General features: G+C 41.6%; 1 protein-coding gene and 1 pseudogene across 50 annotated transcripts in view; both read left to right on the top strand.

The window, feature by feature from the left end:
- LOC105605886 (zinc finger protein 420-like) overlaps positions 1-15162 on the top strand; it is a 46157-nt gene extending 30995 nt beyond the window's left edge. For 28 of the 50 annotated variants that reach the window (XM_060398883.1, XM_060398885.1, XM_060398877.1 and 25 more), the window contains 4 exons: positions 673-806; positions 7760-7886; positions 8890-8988; positions 11742-15162. In XM_060398883.1, the coding sequence (XP_060254866.1) occupies positions 699-806; positions 7760-7886; positions 8890-8988; positions 11742-14224 (2817 nt within the window). In that variant the 5' untranslated portion in view covers positions 673-698 and the 3' untranslated portion in view covers positions 14225-15162. The remainder of the gene's footprint in view (positions 1-672; positions 807-7759; positions 7887-8889; positions 8989-11741) is intronic. The other 22 variants (XM_060398922.1, XM_060398903.1, XM_042231111.2 and 19 more) reach the window with 1 other exon arrangement.
- LOC114118134 (U2 spliceosomal RNA) lies at positions 10143-10294 on the top strand (annotated as a pseudogene).
- Positions 15163-18765: the final 3603 nt, after the last annotated feature.

Raw genomic sequence — 18765 nt, forward strand, 5'->3', positions numbered from 1 at the left:
TGTGACCCCATGGACTGCAGCTCGCCAGGCCTCCTGCTGCCTCTGGTTTATTTTCAAAGAAAGCTGTGATGGAAACACCTCCAGGCTCCTGGTCTCTGAAGTTGGAGGTGCCACACCTGCTGAGAGGTGGTCAAAATGCAAATCATTTTGTGAAAACCTGTGTTCCCAGGCTGCAGAGGGGGGTGAAAAAACTAAGGAGATCTTTGGGAAGAATTCTGCAAGTAAAGCCTGGTAGGAACCCAAGACCCCCAGCTGATTCCCACCAAACACTCCCCTCACAGGCACAGGCCAAGAACCACCACACCCATCCTAGAAAGAGCCCCTCCCCAGGGAATCAGGTTGACCTTTGCTTCTAGACGTTCCCGCCCTAAATCCATCCTTCCTGAGGTCTCAGATGTGCCAAAAGTGAGGTTTCCTCTTGCATTTTTTCAAAACCCTCATAGGCTGGGTCAGGTAGCCCAGAAGTAGGGCCCATTGTCTCTGGTGAATTGTTCTGCAGCCTGCTCTCTAGTGCAAAAAGGAACATCCGCAAATAGAGTGGAGCACCAGGATGTGATTAGCATATCAGGTTTGTCTTGATTACCCACTACAGATCAGGAACACAGAAAGTCAACAAAGAGCTCAGAAAAGGGTGAGAGAAACAAGAAAACATTTTCTTCTTTTTTACTGCAGCAGTTGCAGGTTAAACGGCTGTATGGATGCCTTTGAAGGTATTTTCTCAAAATGCAGATGTGAGTTTGAGACGTCATATCCCCACAGAAGACGCAGAGCAGGAGGAAGACGAGGAGGAAATGGCAGCGTCTCAGGTAATTGTCCTCTCATGGGTCTGGGGCTGTGTCTGCTTTTCCTGAAATGCCTGTGTGGAGAATCTGCAAACCTTTAGTTCTCTGCTTCTAAGTTTTCTGCCTGGAGTGCTTGTTATCACCTTCTTATTTTTTTCCCTTTTTTTTTTTTTTTTTTTAAATAGTGAAAACCAGCTCTTCAGGTTTTGTCTCCCTCATATTCCAGAGCCTTTTCTCCATTGTGTGTATCCTGGCTTTGTATAGAGCATGATGAATTCTCAATATGAAATAGTGACTTTCAATGTTGAATACATTCCCTTTGTGAGAGATCAATATGGGGAGGCACTGGTATCTGAGATTCCCTTTGAGATGTGGTTCAGTGTTAGGATCTTAGGAAAGTCGAGGAAATGCCGTGATGAATTTACATGTGGATGCAATTCAGCTCTCTAGAACAGGAGTAAGAAAATGCCCTTGTTAATAGAATGAACTTAGCATTCCAGAATTTTTCAGAAGTTAAAGTAGCAGAGACAATCCTCTATACCAATAAGAAAAATATACTAATTAAATGGACTGTTAAGCTACAGATAATGGGAGGTATATAGGAGATGGAATTTGCAGAAAACTGACATTTTTCATGATAGATTGAGATCATGGTTTTCTCAATATTGCCGAAATGCCTGGCAGTGATAATGCATTTTTTCATATACTTTTACCCGGTGACCTCTGTGGTTCAGGTGCTTCTGTGAGATTTTCACGCTATGAAATTCTTTTTTTTTTTGGTCTGCAACAAGAATCTTGGACAGAAAAAGTAATGGATATCCCTATCACAGGTAACGAGGAGATGCCATATTTTCTTAGTTATTCTTTGCTTTGAAAAATGAACACTGTCAACTAAAACAGATGCACAATTTGAGAGATGTGAATTAATTTTTATTTTGGGCAAAATGAGGACAGCAGCCCAGGAGACAGCATCTCAGGGAACTCTGAGAAACTGATCCAAAGAGATAGTGAGGGAAGGTCAGTATGTGACTTTGGTGAAGGGGGAGTTCAGTGCAATCAAGCACTTACTTTAAGAATGTTTTCTGCCAGTCCTGAGGAACTGAAGTCATCATTTAGTGGTTTAGTGCTTTCCTAGATATGAAGAGATGCTAGGATTGGGATCATGAAAGCAGTTCCTGAAAATACTTGACTCTCTAAAGACCTGTTCCACCAGATTCCCTGGAGCAGAGTGCCTCAATCCACAGTGAACTCCATCGAGGGGACTGAAGTCAGTTGCAGCACCGTAAGGTTCATTCTTCCCAGAGGCAGATGACAAACGCCCTTGTTGTTGTTAAATTCAGTTCAGTCGCTCAGTCGTGTCCGAGTCTTTGCGACCCCATGAATCCCAGCACGCCAGGCCTCCCTGTCCATCACCACTCTGGGTGTTTACTTAGACTCACGTGCATCTTCTCAGTGATGCCATCCAGCCATCTCATCTTCGGTTGTCCCCTTCTCCTTCTGCCTCCAGACTCCCAGCATCAGAGTCTTTTCCAATGAGTTAACTCTTCTCCAGGAAGAGTTAACACCTCTCCATGAGGTGGCCAAAGTACTAGAGTTTCAGCTTTAGCATCATTCCTTCCAAAGAAATCCCAGGGCTGATCTTCAGAATGGACTGGTTGGATCTCCTTGCAGTCCAAGGGACTCTCAAGAGTCTTCTCCAACACCACAGTTCAAACGCATCAGTTCTTTGGCGCTCAGCCTTCTTCACAGTCCAACTCTCACATCCAGACATTACTGCTGGAAAAAGCATAGCCTTGACTAGACAGATTTAGTCGGCAAAGTAATGTCTCTGCTTTTCAATATGCTCTCTAGGTTGGTCATAACTTTTCTTCCAAGGAGTAAGCGTCTTTTAATTTCATGGCTGCAGTCACCATCTGCAGTGATTTTGGAGCCTCCAAAAATAAAATCTGACACTGTTTCCACTGTTTCCCCATCTATTTCCCATGAAGTGATGGGACAAGATGCCATGATCTTCGTTTTCTGAATGTTGAGCTTTAAGCCAACATTTTCACTCTCCTCTTTCACTTTCATCAAGAGGCTTTTTAGCTCCTCTTCACTTTCTGCCATAAGGGTGGTGTCATCTGCATATCTGAGGTTATTGATATTTCTCCCGGCAATCTTGATTCCAGCTTGTGTTTCTTCCAGTCCAGGGTTTCTCATGAGGTACTCTGCATAGAAGTTAAATAAGCAGCGTGACAATATGCAGCCTTGACATACTCCTTTTCCTATTTGGAACCAGTCTGTTGTTCCGTGTCCAGTTCTAACTGTTTTTCCTGACCTGCATACAGATTTCTCAAGAGGCAGGTCAGGTGGTCTGTATTCCCATCTCTTGCAGAATTTTCCACAGTTTCTTGTGATCCACACAGTCAAAGGCTTTGGCATAGTCAATAAAGCAGAAATAGATGTCTTTTTGGAACTCAATTGCTTTTTCCACGATCCAGCAGATGTTGGCAATTTGATCTCTGGTTCCTCTGCTTTTTCCAAAATCGGCTTGAATATCAGGAATTTCACGGTTCATGTATTGCTGATAGTTTGAACATTCTTTGGCATTGCCTTTCTTTGGGATTGGAATGAAAACTGACGTTTTCGAGTCTTGTGGCCACTGCTGAGTTTTCCAAATTTGCTGGCATATTGAGTGCAGCACTTTCACAGCATCATCTTTCAGGATTTGAAACAGCTCAACGGGAATTCCATCACATCCACTAGCTTTGTTCGTAGTGATGCTTTCTAAGGCCCACTTGACTTCACATTCCAGGATGTCTGGCTCTAGATGCGTGATCACACCATCATGATTATCTGGGTCGTGAAGATCTTTTTTGTACAGTTCTTCCGTGTATTCTTGCCACGTCGTCTTAATATCTTCTGCTTCTGTTAGGTCCAGACCATTTCTGTCTTTTATCGAGCCCATCTTTGCATGAAATGTTCCCTTGGTATCTCTCATTTTCTTGAAGAGATCTCTAGTCTTTCCCATTCTGTTGTTTTCCTCTATTTCTTTGCCTTGATCCCTGAGGAAGGGTTTCTAACTCTTGTTGCTATTCTTTGGAACTCTGCATTCAGATGCTTATATCTTTCCTTTTCTCCTTTGCTTTTTGCTTCTCTTCTTTTCACAGCTATTTGTAAGGCCTCCCCAGACAGCAATTTTGCTTTTTTGCATTTCTTTTCCATGGGGATGGTCTTGATCCCTGTCTCCTGTACAGTGTCACGAACCTCATTCCATAGTTCATCAGGCATTCTGTCTGTCAGATCTAGGCCCTTAAATGTATTTGTCACTTCCACTGTAAAATCATAAGGGATTTGGTTTAGGTCACACCTGAATGGTCTAGTTATTTTCCCTACTTTTCTTCAATTTAAATCTGATTTTGTTAATAAGGAGTTCATGATCTGAGCCACAGTCAGCTCCTGGTCTTGTTTTTGTTGACTGTATAGAGCTTCTCCATTTTTGGCTGCAAAGAATATAATCAATCTGATTTCAGTGTTGACCATCTGGTGATGTCCATGTGTAGAGTCTTCTCTTGTGTTGTTGGAAGAGGATGTTTGCTATGACCTGTGCATTTTCTTGGCAAAACTCTTTATTAGTCGTTGCCCTGCTTCATTCTGCTTTCCAAGGCCAAATTGCCTGTTACTCCAGGTGTTTCTTGACTTCCTACTTTTGCATTCCAGTCCCCGATAATTAAGAGGACATCCCTTTTGGGTGTTAGTTATAAAAGGTCTTGTTCAGTCATTGGCGATGCTCTTGGCAAGTGCCGATTTGTAGTTGACAACACTTCTGTGTGTTTAGTAGAGATGCTGGGATTTGGGAGTGGGGATTTTCATCACTCAAGCCCAGGTCTGATCATTTCCGGTACACTCCATGCCACATCACAGATAGAGTCTCATCACATTTCTGTATTTTCCAAAATGTTTACAAGAATCATATTACTGCTAATCTGTGTTCAACTGTGTTAAATTTTAAAATATATTTCCATGCAAGTGGTAGATTTTTCAAGAAATTAAAAAATTCCTAGAGGAGAACATAGGCAAAACACTCTCCGACGTAAATCACAGCAGGATCCTCTATGATCCACCTCCCAGAATTCTGGAAATAAAAGCAAAAATAAACAAATGGGATCTAATTAAAATAAAAAGCTTCTGCACAACAAAGGAAAATATAAGCAAGGTGAAAAGACAGCCTTCTGAATGGGAGAAAATAATAGCAAATGAAGCAACTGACAAACAACTAATCTCAAAAATATACAAGCAACTTCTGCAGCTCAATTCCAAAAAAATAAACGACCCAATCAAAAAATGGGCCAAAGAACTAAATAGACATTTCTGCAAAGAAGACATACGGATGGCCAACAAACACATGAAAAGATGCTCAACATCACTCATTATTAGAGAAATGCAAATCAAAACCACAATGAGGTACCACTTCACACCAGTCAGAATGGCTGCGATCCAAAAATCTGCAAGCAAATGCTGGAGAGGGTGTGGAGAAAAGGGAACCCTCCTACACTGTTGGTGGGAATGCAAACTAGTACAGCCACTATGGAGAACAGTGTGGAGATTCCTTAAAAAATTGCAAATAGAACTACCTTATGACCCAGCAATCCCACCGCTGGGCATACACACCGAGGAAACCAGAATTGAAAGAGACACATGTACCCCAATGTTCATCGCAGCACTGTTTATAATAGCCAGGACATGGAAACAACCTAGATGTCCATCAGCAGATGAATGGATAAGAAAGCTGTGGTACATATACACAATGGAGTATTACTCAGCCGTTAAAAGGAATTCATTTGAATCAGTTCTGATGAGATGGATGAAACTGGAGCCTATTATACAGAGTGAAGTAAGCCAGAAAGAAAAACACCAATACAGTATACTAACACATATATATGGAGTTTAGAAAGATGGCAATGACGACCCTGTATGCAAGACAGGAAAAAAGACACAGATGTGTATAACGGACTTTTGGACTCAGAGGGAGAGGGAGAGGGTGGGATGATTTGGGAGAATGGCATTCTAACATGTATACTATCATGTAAGAATTGAATCGCCAGTCTATGTCTGACGCAGGATACAGCATGCTTGGGGCTGGTGCATGGGGATGACCCAGAGAGATGTTATGGGGAGGGAGGTGGGAGGGGGGTTCATGTTTGGGAACGCACGTAAGAATTAAAGATTTTAAAATTAAAAAAAAATAAAAAATAAAGGCACAGGGTCAGGCAGACATGAAAAAAAAAAGATTAAAAAATTCAGAACCAGAGCTATTTTTTTAATCATTGTGTATGTCTGCACCCTCGTCTATTTTAAAAAATTAAAATAATATTGTCACTGAGTGTATGTTTCTCAGTTCTTTGTCTCGTCGCAACAAGAATTTGTAGCAAGGGACATTAAAGCCCTCCGCACATCACAGCTCTCGAGTCTTGGACAAACCGTGTTATAGCCCTTAGGCAAATCAGTGTTACAGCTGTATTTTATTTAGAAGATAGCAGGAGAATCCATCCTCGAAGCGTGTTGGCATGCCAACCCAAAGAGAAGAGACTGGAGAAGCGTGTGGGGGAGGGAGAAAGAGAGAAAGAGCGCAGGCAAGTGGGAGAGAGAGAGAAAGCGCTTTGGCTCCTCCTTTTATATGTTTTTTCCTCGACCTGGGCCTGCCCTATGCAAATTGGGTTTAGCTAGGAGTGCTGTTTGTTCTACCTATAGTCTTCACTCTGGTCTTCGGACCTTCCTTGTCTCCCTTTGGACTCCTTTTCCCTATTTTACCTACCTAACAATATCATCCTCAAATATTTATGTACATTTTCAATCAGTTAAAAATTTTCCTGATTTTATTGACACGACAGTTTTTCTCTTAGTAAGTATACAGTCCCATTTTAGTGTATGTCAGTATGCATGAACATGTTAACACCATTCGATTGATTTTTTTTTTTTTCTTTTTTGAAGATTCCCTGAAGCATGGAATAGCTAGCCACTCCAGTATTCGTGCCTTGAGAATCCCATGGACAAAGGAGCCTGGCAGGCTACAGTCCCTGGGGTTGCAAAGAGTAGGACACAACTGAGTGACTAACACTTTTCTTGTTTTTAGTATTATTACAAATAGAGAAATTTCTATAAACTTTCATTAGCGTTAGCTCTGTGCATTTGTCTGTGTTTTATTAAAGTCTAGAGTCACAAACTAAAGTAAAAGTTGCTGCTGCTAAGTTGCTCCAGTCGTGTCTGACTCTGTGCAACCCCATAGATGGCAACCCAAGAGGCTCCCCCGTCCCTTAAGCTGTCATTTAAAGAATGTTTGTTAAAATATTTGCCAAAAGATGCTACAGCAACATTATTGATTTTAAATTATTTCTGTTATACATTCAAGTCTCTGAAAACTGTCAGAAAGTAGTATATACCAGATTGTTAAAATGAATCTTGTTGCCGAGGTTACTATACTATCAGACCTGTAAAATATGTAAAGCACTTAAAGTTCAAAGTTAAATGTGAATTCTTTCTTTACTATTCTACTTCATTGCTGTTCACACATTGTCACTCATGGAGCAGAATTTTCAACATTACTAGTTCAAAGAAGCCTTGAAAAATGTGGCACACTGAGCCCACTCCAGAACATTTGGATCAGGAAGTGCTTTGAAAAAATATTTCCTGTTTCTTTTGATAGACAGTTCATCCTCTGTCAACTGAGTACAACACTCAAAAATATATATGCCAATGTTGATCTGATTATATACTTTATCTTCCAAATCAGAATAATTGCTGTAGTGGTTGATGGATCATATCTCATCCTCTTTTCTTGGGGTTAAAAATGTGGTAGAAAATATTACTGTGTAAAAATTATATTGTTGTGTAACACCAGACATTCTCCGAAATCAAAACCATTTCTTTTGCTGGTTTCCTCTTGGGTCACATTAGGAAGTCTTCCCATGGCCACATGGAACCTGTACTTTGTATTTCAGGGACGGCTGACATTTCAGGATGTGGCCCTAGACTTCACTCAAGAAGAGTGGGAATGCCTGGACCTCGGTCAGCGAGAATTGTACAGGGACGTGATGTTAGAGAACTACAGGAACCTGGTTTCCTTGGGTGAGAATAACTGCCTTCCAGAATCCCTTCTCTACCCACTGGGTTTTGGTTCCTGTATTTCTAGAATGTCTCCTAGAATCTTCTGCTCCTTATAATAGTTTCAGATCCTTGCTTTCTATGGGAAAATGGATATTTATGAGTTGAGAAAGAAGACTTCATGATGATTCATTATGATTCTGACTTTTCCTTGATGGAATCTGCCTCCTCCTTCTAGGTTAGTGGTAATTCTGTAGGTTCTGTGGTATAAAAGGGTGCCACTCTCCTTTATAAATCAGATTTCTCCTACTTACTTACTTTGGCCTTAGTAGTACTTGACTAGAATCTCAAGATCTTTTCTTTGTGTATTTGTTAGTCATAAAAGTGCTTCAATAAAGTATTTGGGGATATAATTTTCTAGGCTATATTAACATTCAACCATGCCTTCTCTAGAATGTTAATAATGTAATGAGCAAGATTACAGTCATGTCTGACTCTTTGTGACCCTATGGAATAGTCCATGGAATTCTCCAGGGCAGAATACTGGAGTGGGTAGCTGTTCCCTTCTCCAAAGGATCTTCCCAACCCAGGCATGAAACACAGGTCTCCCACAGTGCAGATGGCTTCTTTACCAGCTGATCCACTAGGGAATGTTCATACAGCGTAGGAAATTATGTCCCCCAATACTTTTTTTCTAGGCTGTATTAACATTCTACCATGCCTTCTCTGGGCTTCCTAGGTGGCACTAGTGGTAAGAACCTGCCTGCTAATGCAGGAGACATAAAAGAAATAGGTTTGATCCCTGGGTTGGGAAGAACTCCTGGAGGAGGACATGGCAACCCACTCAGTATTTTTGCCTGGAGACTCCCATGGACAGAAGAGCCTGGCGGGCTACAGTCCGTAGGGTGGCAAAGAGTCAGACATGACTGGAGCGACTTAGCACACGTGCCTTCTCTTCTCGCTTGAATATATATTAGGTTGGAAACTGATGATTCTCTAGCAAAACAAATATTCCTTTTCCTGATAGCAGGTCTTGTGGTCTCTAAGCCAGACCTGGTCACCTTTCTGGAGCAAATGAAGACTCCCTGGGATGTAAGGAGACTGGCGATGCCAGCCATATACACAGGTAGGTGTGAATGGATGGAGCCGATCAGTCAACGACACATCCAAGGATTAGTGAGGAATTCATCCTTTGTCATGTTGTTTGGGAAGATCTGCTTCAGTGGAAATTATTTTAGAGAAGTCTGGGTTTCTTTCCGTTGCTATCATAGGCGGATATCACCTGCCCCCTTCTGTCCTTTTAAAACATTCCTGAATTCATCTCCAGTGATTACTTTTCTCAATCACAGTGAGAACTGAAATCCTTATCTTGGCCTGTGACAACCTGTATGAATGGATTACTATTCCATTTCTTGGGTGGGGGTGGGGAGCATAGGAAAACTGCACATTTCTGAAAAACTCTAAGACGCTCCTATTAAAGTTTCTACCTCTAGATGGCAGTGTGTGACTGGAATTGTAGACATACTGCCAAAGTTCTAGGAATATTGGGGACAGAGGTGGTTTTTTTTGTTTTGTTTTCTTTTTTTCTGACATAATTTCTAAAACACTGGAAACTTCAAATATGATCTGATCAATTTTAAATTCAAGTAATTTCTTCACTGCATAAACCAAGACCTCCCTAAAGAGAAAGAATGCCAATCTCAGGGTTACTTCAAAGTTTTTATTTTCTTCATACGAACTCATGAAATGTTAAGTGTATTTGCTCCGATGCCTCAATGCTAAAAGACTTAAATATATTAAATTAACTCAAAGAATTTTCACATAAATTTGCATAAGAGCTTAAAATATTTCCCACCATATTTTTAATAGTTTCAAACTATTACAATGTTTAGATAATAGAATCTTTTTAAAACATTCTTATTGGAGTATAACTGGTTTACAGTGTTGTACAGCAAAGAGAATCCATTTTACGTGTAGCTATCTACTCTTTTTAAGATTTCCTTCCCAATTAGATCCCCACAGAGCATTGATAGTGTTCCCACCATATTTTTAAAGTCCGATTTCTTAATTTCTCAAGAACTGCTTCTTTATTTAATTAATCTTGTTATCGCTTCCCCAGACTTTGTCCTTCATGTCCTCGCTTTCTGATTAGACCTATGTCAGTATCATTTATGATTTTTATATTGAAACCTCATATAGAACATGCTAAAATAACAAGTGGGTTTAAGAATTAGAGGGCACCTAGTGGCATCTGCATTTAAGATGACTTAAGTCACAGCGGCTGCTTCTCAGCCTTTTGGCTAAGATCAAGTGTAGTATCTGTTCTTATCAGTTTAATATTTGATATGTCTTCCCTGGTGGCTCGGACTGTAAAGCGTCTGTCTATGATGTGGGAGACCCAGGTTCGATACCTGGGTTGGGAAAGATCCCTTGGAGAAGGAAATGGCAATCCACTCCAGTACTCTTGCCTGGAAAATCCCATGGACAGAGGAGCCTGGTAGGCTACAGTCCATGGGGTCACGAAGAGTTGGACACGACTGAGCGACTTCACGTTCACATTCAAGTCACAGAGTAATCATTAGACTGCCTGTCTCTTCTTCATTTAGTGGTTCTTTTAGCTTTTTGTCTTGCTCCTTTCTCTACATCATACTTCTTTGTCCTCTCATTTTGTCACATTTTCTGGGTTTGTGGTCTATTCTGCAGGCTGCAGGATCCTAGCTCCTCTTGCTCTGTTGTCTCCCCCCAGGGTGTGAGGTTGCTCCACAGGCTTTTACCCTTATCCCCTTGATCTGGGCTCTGATTGCTGTTATTGTGACCCGAGCCTCCCCTGGATATTGAGGGGAGCTTCCCCTTGGCTCTATGGCTCCTCTGGGGATGTTCACCTTGGGTGTGCTCATGTGCTGTGTGAATCTCATGTGATCCCATGTTGGCACTCCTCTTGGCCCCCCTTCAATCATGGGCATGCTGCCACATTGCTCTGGTGTCTCTCAGATGTTGTTTCACTGGAACACCAGCAGAGATCCAGTGAACTCAGGTCCCAGAATTGCATTCATGGAGCTGGACCTGCTGTGGTGCTATGTGGGCAGCTTGGACTCTGGCCTGGCCCACCCCTTAGTATACATCCCCACAAAGTCCACAGCTGCTAAAGCTATACCTCCCATGACTAGGGGATCCCTGGATGTCCATTCAGATGCTTTGTAGGGGCTGAGTTTACAAAGCCAGTTGCAGGTATAAAAGCATGATTTGTGCAACCGTGAGGAGAAACTTTAGTTTTTCTTCCTTAACCAAGGGGCTTAGGTGAGCTTTCAGCTTCTTCTATGTGTGTGGGCCACCCACAGGTGTCTGCTCCAGTGGCTGCCTCACAGCACAGGAGTCTGCTGATTGTGGAGGAGGTGCATGGGGGGAGGCTGTGGCTGGAGCTCAATAGAGCCCACCCATGTGGTGGCCCTTCCTAGTGCTGGGGGAGGAGGGGCTGCAATGGTGGGTCTTCCCTTTGGGCATCACTCAACAATGGCACTCTGCTCTCTGGTGGTTCAGGCTTCCTCCACAAGCATTCTAGCTTATAGAGCTCCTCCCTCACCCCCATCCCCTCAGGATGTCTCCTCACAGCACACAGCAGTCCTCTGCCTGGGTCTCCTCTCCAGACCCCACATTTCAGCACCCAGCCTTTGTCTGCAACAGTGGATACTCTTTCAGGCTGGGTGGGCAGGGCTGGGACCAGCACCCGGTGTTCAGGTCTCACTCTGTCCTGCTGCCACAGACTGTTGCCATGTTCTCTTCCCGCAGAGAATGAGTTTTCCCTTCTGTCCCAGCTGAGCTCACACCAGCCCCAGGAGATAAGAATAGTAGATAATAAAACTTTCATTTGATATCTTTCAGCTGTGTCTTCTCACAACACCCATGGTTTGATGTCGAAGAATCCAAGATTAGAAAATTTAATCCAAAAAGCAAACCTAGGAATACATGAAAGAGCTCACCTTGGAAACGAACATTTAATGAAAGACCAGGAATATACGGGGGTATGTAAAAGACCCAGAAGATGTTTATATGGACAGAAAGAAACCGAGACAGTTTCACACAATGCAGACACTACTGCCAAAAGAAATGAGCAATGTGAGTCAAACTGCAGAAAACACCCATTTCAGTTATCAACATCTGCAGAGCAGTGTATCTCTTCAAGCAAAGGCTTAAATCATTTTTTGAAACATACACGTTCTTTGAAGGGAAATGTTGAAAATCTGGAAAGTCATCCAGTCTCTACTGCAAATACTCATGCAAACCACTCTGAACACAGGCTTCGATTACACATACATTTAAGCACGTCTGAAAACCAGAAATTGAAAAACGATGGGGAAAACTCACAATATAATCAGTTTGAGGGATCTGTAAGCAAGGGGTCATTATTCTTCGACCAACAGACAGTTTCTCTCTGTTCCAAAATGTGTAATGTTGATAATAATGGAAGAGAGTTAATCCCACCATCATTGTTCAATACACATCATGATACGACTAATATGGAACAACTTCTCACGTGTAATAACACGAGTCAGGCCTTAAGTAAGAGCTCTACCCCCAATAATTACAAGAATATTTACGATGGAGTGAGAAGCCATTCATGCAATGAAAATGGGTGTAAAACTGAACAAGACTCTAACCCTATGAAACATCAGGGACCTCAATCTTCAGACAAAGATTCTAAAAATAGCACATGGAGGAATATCTTTTATCAAACATCAGGTCTTCCACTAAATGAGAGTACACATACTGGAGAGAAGACTTACAATTGTGAATATGGTGATGTTTCTAATCAGTCTTCAAATCTCACTCAACAGCAGAGTATTCAGAATCCACAGAAAAGTTACAAGTGTAAGCAATGTGAGAAAGCCTTTACTAACTCATCCAGTCTAAGTAGACACAGGAAAATTCATTCAGAATGGAAACCTTTCAAACGTACAGACTGTGGCAACACCTCTAATCAGAATTCAGAGCTTAGTCAAGATCAGCAAATCCACACTGGCAAGAAACCTTATGAATGTAAAGAATGTGAAAAAGCATTTATGTCTTACTCAAACCTTAGTCGATATCAGCGAATTCACACTGGGGAGAAGGATTATAAATGTACAAAGTGTGGCAAAACCTTTAATCAGAAGCCACGTCTTACTGAACACCAGAGGATTCATACTGGAGAGAAGCCTTATAAATGTGAAGAATGCGGAAAAGCCTTCAGTCGCAACTCAGCTGTTACTATCCACCAGCGAATTCATACTGGAGAGAAGCCTTATAAATGTACAGAATGTGGGAAATCCTTTAGTCACAACTCAGCTGTTACTCAACACCAGCGAATTCATACTGGGGAGAGGCCTTATAAATGTAAGGATTGTGGCAAAGACTTTTGCAATCACTCAGGTCTTTCTTACCATCAGAGGATTCATACTGGAGAGAAGCCTTGTAAATGTAAAGATTGTGGAAAAGCCTTCAGTCACCCCTCAAGTCTTATTCAACACCAGCGAATTCATACTGGAGAGAAGCCTTGTAAATGTAAGGATTGTGGCAAAGAATTTCACCTGTGTTCAGGTCTTACTCGCCATCAGAGAATTCATACTGGAGAGAAGCCTTATAAATGTAAGGATTGTGGCAGAGACTTTAGCAAGCACTCACGTCTTACTCGCCATCAGAGAATTCATACTGGAGAGAGGTCTTATAAATGTAAGTATTGTGGCAAAGAATTTAACCACAGCTCACGTCTTACTTACCATCAGAGAATTCATACTGGAGAGAAACCTTATAAATGTACAGAATGTGGGAAATCCTTTAGTCTCAACTCAGCTCTTACCGAACACCAGCGAATTCATACTGGGGAGAGGCCTTATAAATGTAAGGATTGTGGCAAAGACTTCTGCAAGCACTCAGGTCTTATTTACCATCAGAGAATTCATACTGGAGAGAAGCCTTATGAATGTAAAGAATGCGGAAAAGCTTTCAGTCACCCCTCAAGTCTTGTTCGACACCAGCGAATTCATACTGGAGAGAAGCCTTATAAATGTAAGGATTGTGGCAAAGAATTTAACCAGTGGTCAGGTCTTACTTACCATCAGAGAATTCATACTGGAGAGAAGCCTTATAAATGTAAGGATTGTGGCAAAGAATTTAACCTGTGCTCAGGTCTTACTTACCATCAGACAGTTCATACTGGAGAGAAGCCTTATAAATGTAAAGAATGCGGAAAAGCCTTCAGTCACCCCTCAAGTCTTATTCGACACCAGCGAACTCATACTCGAGAGAAGCCTTATAAATGTAAGGATTGTGGCAAAGAATTTAACCAGTGGTCAGGTCTTACTTACCATCAGAGAATTCATACTTGAGAGAAACCTTATGAATGTACAGAATGTGGGAAATCCTTTAGTCAGAACTCACATCTTGCTCAACACCAGCAAATTCATACTGGAGAGAAGCCTTATAAATGTAACGATTGTGGCAAGGCATTTAGACAGCACTTCTGTCTTTTTAAACATCAAGTAATCCATACGGGAGAGAAGCCTTATAAATGTAAAGAATGCAGAAAAGCCTTCAGTCACCACTCAAGTCCTATTCAACACCAGCGAATTCCTACTGGAGAGAAACCTTACAAATGTAAAGACTGTGGAAAAGCCTTCATCAAGCACTCACATCTTACGCAACATCAGAGAATTCATACTGGAGGAAAAACCTTACAAATGTAAGGAATGTGGCAAAGGCTTTAATAGAGCTCTCACCTTATTATACACCAGAGAGCACGTACTGGAGAGAAACCCTACTAATAAGTGATGGAAGAGGTTTGTCCTAAACATACACTTCAGAAAATACAAGACCATTTATTTTAGAAAGATAAGGAATGACATAAAGAAAATGTAGAAAAGTATTTAATAAAAATTAAATCTAAATAAATACCAGAAATTGCACACTAGAAAAACTGAAAGTCACTCAGTCGTGTCCAACTCTTTGCAACCCCATGGACTGTGTCCATGGAGTTCTCCAGGCTGGAATACTGGAGTAGGAGGCAGATTCTTTAACAATTGAGCTATCAGGGAAGCCCGGACAATAGAAAGCATTTCATCAATCCTGCTTTTTGAAGTTCCTCTTCAGGAGAAGTATTGTAGATAGTAATCCATAGTTAAAACAGAAAGTTGATATGTTAGTATGGATCACAAGATGAAGGTTGGTATTTAGAAATGTACAATTATTAGCAATATATCTTTGTTTATATTGACATGATTTGTGGTTATTTGAAAACTAAAATAAATGTGATTCAACTTTCACATTACTCCATGCTGCTATACTTCATTTCTGGTGTGTATGCAAGGTTATGTTTTTGATGTTTGCTATCTCAAAGATGAGACAAGGCCTTCAATCCCAGGGAGAAGTCATTTTTATTTATTCTCCATTAGAAGATTAAGGACCCGGTAATGTAGCATGTACATCTGAATGGAGGTGTTAGTCATTCATGTCCAACATCCCTATAGGTCACCATGAGGTAAGTGTTCAGGGAGTAATTCCACATATTAAAGTAAGATGTACATTTTCAATAGTTATGTCACTTGCTTTTTAAGTAAAATACAATGACATTTCACTGAAATCTTGATGTATCTTTATAATATCAACAGAAGTCATGAATATTACTTAAATGTTTCAAATAAAGACATCTCTGATCCCCTAGAAATGTATGGAAATCGGTCACAGAAAAGTCATGTAATTAGTGTATGTCTTGTTTCATAAACAATTAACCTCCATTTTGTAACCATAGGAATCAGTTCTCAGATCATTGTATCAGAGAAATGAATATCATTGTTTATGCTTGTAATCTGTATTTTATTCAGTTACACAGTGGGTTGGAAAAGGTTTTATTCTGACTGTGTGATATGACATGTTAATAAAACTGGATGGTTTCTTGTGATGAAGTTGGTGTGTAATGAAGTGTCAACCTACCAATTTAAGGTTGAAGGGAAAATACCTAACAATAAACTCTTTGTTAGCACAGAGGGATGATATCTGTAACAATTAGTTTCCATACTGCCTTTAAGCCTCAACTAATTGGATATTTCCCATCATTTCTCCATTGTACTATTTCCAACCCTCTTTGGAACTGCTGGGACATTGTGATGGTTCTAAGAAGGATCATACAGAATATTGTTGAAAGTTTACCTGAACTGCTCCATGCTGTTGCTGCCTCAGCATCTGTCTGGGGAGCAGGCAGCCTGCAGGTCCTTGAACTCACACCAGCCAGTCTTGGGAACACCTGTACTAGATGACCACCCAGCTTGAGACCAGCAGTCTTGCTGAACCCCGGGGTCTACTGCACAGGCCCCCCTTCAGTGACACCCTCAGAGCTCACCGGATTCCTGTTCCTCTTGCTTTGAATGGGCCAGTCCACACTCGGCCTGGGGAGCCCACAGCACTTCACCCAAGGTCTCTTATAAAGGCCTGAACCCCAAATACTGGAGCTTTCTCTGCTTGGTCCTAACCTTGACCTAAGAAATTCCTGCCCTAGAACCGCCTCTTCTGAGAGGTCTCAGGTGTGCTGAGTGTGAGGGCTGAAGCTCAGCGCTCCTGAGTGTGGGTCTTGGGGAAGAAGCATCAAAATAAACAGGGAACTTGCTGAAGACTCATTTCATGGCCCTTCTTCAGACCTGCAGATTTATAACTTTAGAGTGGGGACCTGACCTCGAGGGGTTCATATTCACTGAAATGGTTCAGAAAGAACCTTGTAAGTGGTTTCAACCTGGTTTCCAATCAAGATCACCTGACCAGTGTTAAGCGATAACCTCCCCACAGAGTTCTATCTTGGTCCTGTGGGAGCATCAGTGTGGTGTGTAGGAAGTGCTCCAGGGGATTCTAATGGGAGGCCTGGGTTAAGGAAGTGACTCCTGGCCCATCTGTGAGAGCTGAGGCCTGGCTTCAGTCTGAGGAGAGGCAGCAGGGTTGGTCTAGGTGGACTTGGACCAGGGAAATCAGTCAGCTCACATCTATGTGGGCAGAGGGTTAGGAGCTCTCTCTGAGGAGAGAACAATCAAGAAATAAGTTCAAAGGCTGATCACCAGGTAGGAAGTAATTGTTCTGAATCACTCCTGAGACCTGACAGGAGAGGTGGGTTTTTTCAGCTTTTCAAGGTACTTCTGTCTATAGGTGAAGTAGTTGCAGGTTAAAGAGCTGTGCAGATGCCTTTGAAGGTAGTTTTTCAATATGCAGAGATGTGTTTGTTGCATAACATCCTCAGAGAAGACAGAGCAGGAGGAAGAAGAGGAGGAAATGACAGTTCTGTCCTGGGTCTGGGGCTGTGTCTGCTTTTCGCCTAAAATGCTTGAATGGAGGGAACCTGCAAACCTTTCATTCTCTGCTGGAATGAGGTTCGTTACATTGTACAGGAGACAGGGATCAAGACCATCCCCATGGAAAAGAAACGCAAAAAAACAAAATCGCTGTCTGGGGAAGCCTTACAAATAGTTGTGAAAAGAAGAGCAGCAAAAAGCAAAGGAGAAAACGAAAGATATAAGCATCTGAATGCAGAGTTCCAAAGAATAGCAAGAAGAGATAAGAAAGCCTTCAGTGATCAATACAAAGAAATGGAGGAAAACAACAGAATGGGAAAGACTAGAGATCTCTTCAAGAAAATGAGAGATACCAAGGGAACATTTCATGCAAAGATGGGCTCGATAAAGGACAGAAATGGTCTGGACCTAACAGAAGCAGAAGATATTAAGAAGAAGTGGCAAGAATTCACAGAACTGTAAAAAAAAATGATCTTCACAGTCTGGATAATCACGATGGTGTGACCACTCATCTAAAGCCAGACATCTTGGTATGTGAAGTCAAGTGAGCCTTAGAAAGCATCACTACGAACAAAGATAGTGGAGGTGATGGAATTCCAGTAGAGCTATTTCAAATCCTGAAAGATGATGCTGTGAAAGTGCTGCACTCAATATGCCAGCAAATTTGGAAAACTCAGCAGTGGCCACAGGACTGGAAAAGGTCACTTTTCATTCCAATCCCAAAGAAAGGCAATGCCAAAGAATGCTCAAACTACCACACAATTGCACTCATCTCACATACTAGTAAAGTAATGCTCAAAATTCTCCAAGCCAGGCTTCAGAAATACGTGAAATGTGAACTTCCTGACGTTCAAGCTGGTTTTAGAAAAGACAGAGGAACCAGAGATCAAATTGCCAACATCCGCTGGATCATAGAAAAAGCAAGAGAGTTCCAGAAAAACATCTATTTCTCCTATATTGACTATGCCAAAGCCTTTGACTGTGTGGATCACAATCAACTGTGGAAAATTCTGAAAGGGATGGGAATACCAGACCACCTAACCTGCCTCTTGAGAAGTCTGTATGCAGACCAGGAAGCAACAGTTAGAACTGGACATGGAGCAACAGACTGGTTCCAAATATTAAAAGGAGTATGTCAAGGCTGTATATTGTCACCCTGCTTATTTAACTTATATGCAGAGTACATCATGAGAAATGCTGGACTGGAAGAATCACAAGCTGGAATCAAGATTGCCGGGAGAAATATCAATCACCTCAGATATTCAGATGACACCACCCCTATGGAAGAAAGTGAATAGGAACTAAAAAGCCTCTTGATGAAAGTAAAAGAGGAGAGTGAAAAAGTTGGCTTAAAGCTCAACATTCAGAAAAGGAAGATCATGGCATCCGGTCCCATCATTCCATGGGAAATAGATGGAGAAACAGTGGAAGCAGTGTCAGACTTTACTTTTTGGGGCTCCAAAATCACTGCAGATGGTGATTACAGTCATGAAATTAAAAGACGCTTACTCCTTGGCAGAAAAGTTAAGACCAATCTAGATAGCATATTCAAAAGCAGAGACATCACTTTGGCAACGAAGGTCCTTCTAGTCAAGTCTATG

This window comes from Ovis aries, chromosome 14 (assembly GCF_016772045.2).
Source record: "Ovis aries strain OAR_USU_Benz2616 breed Rambouillet chromosome 14, ARS-UI_Ramb_v3.0, whole genome shotgun sequence".
Taxonomy (NCBI): Eukaryota; Metazoa; Chordata; class Mammalia; order Artiodactyla; family Bovidae; genus Ovis; species Ovis aries.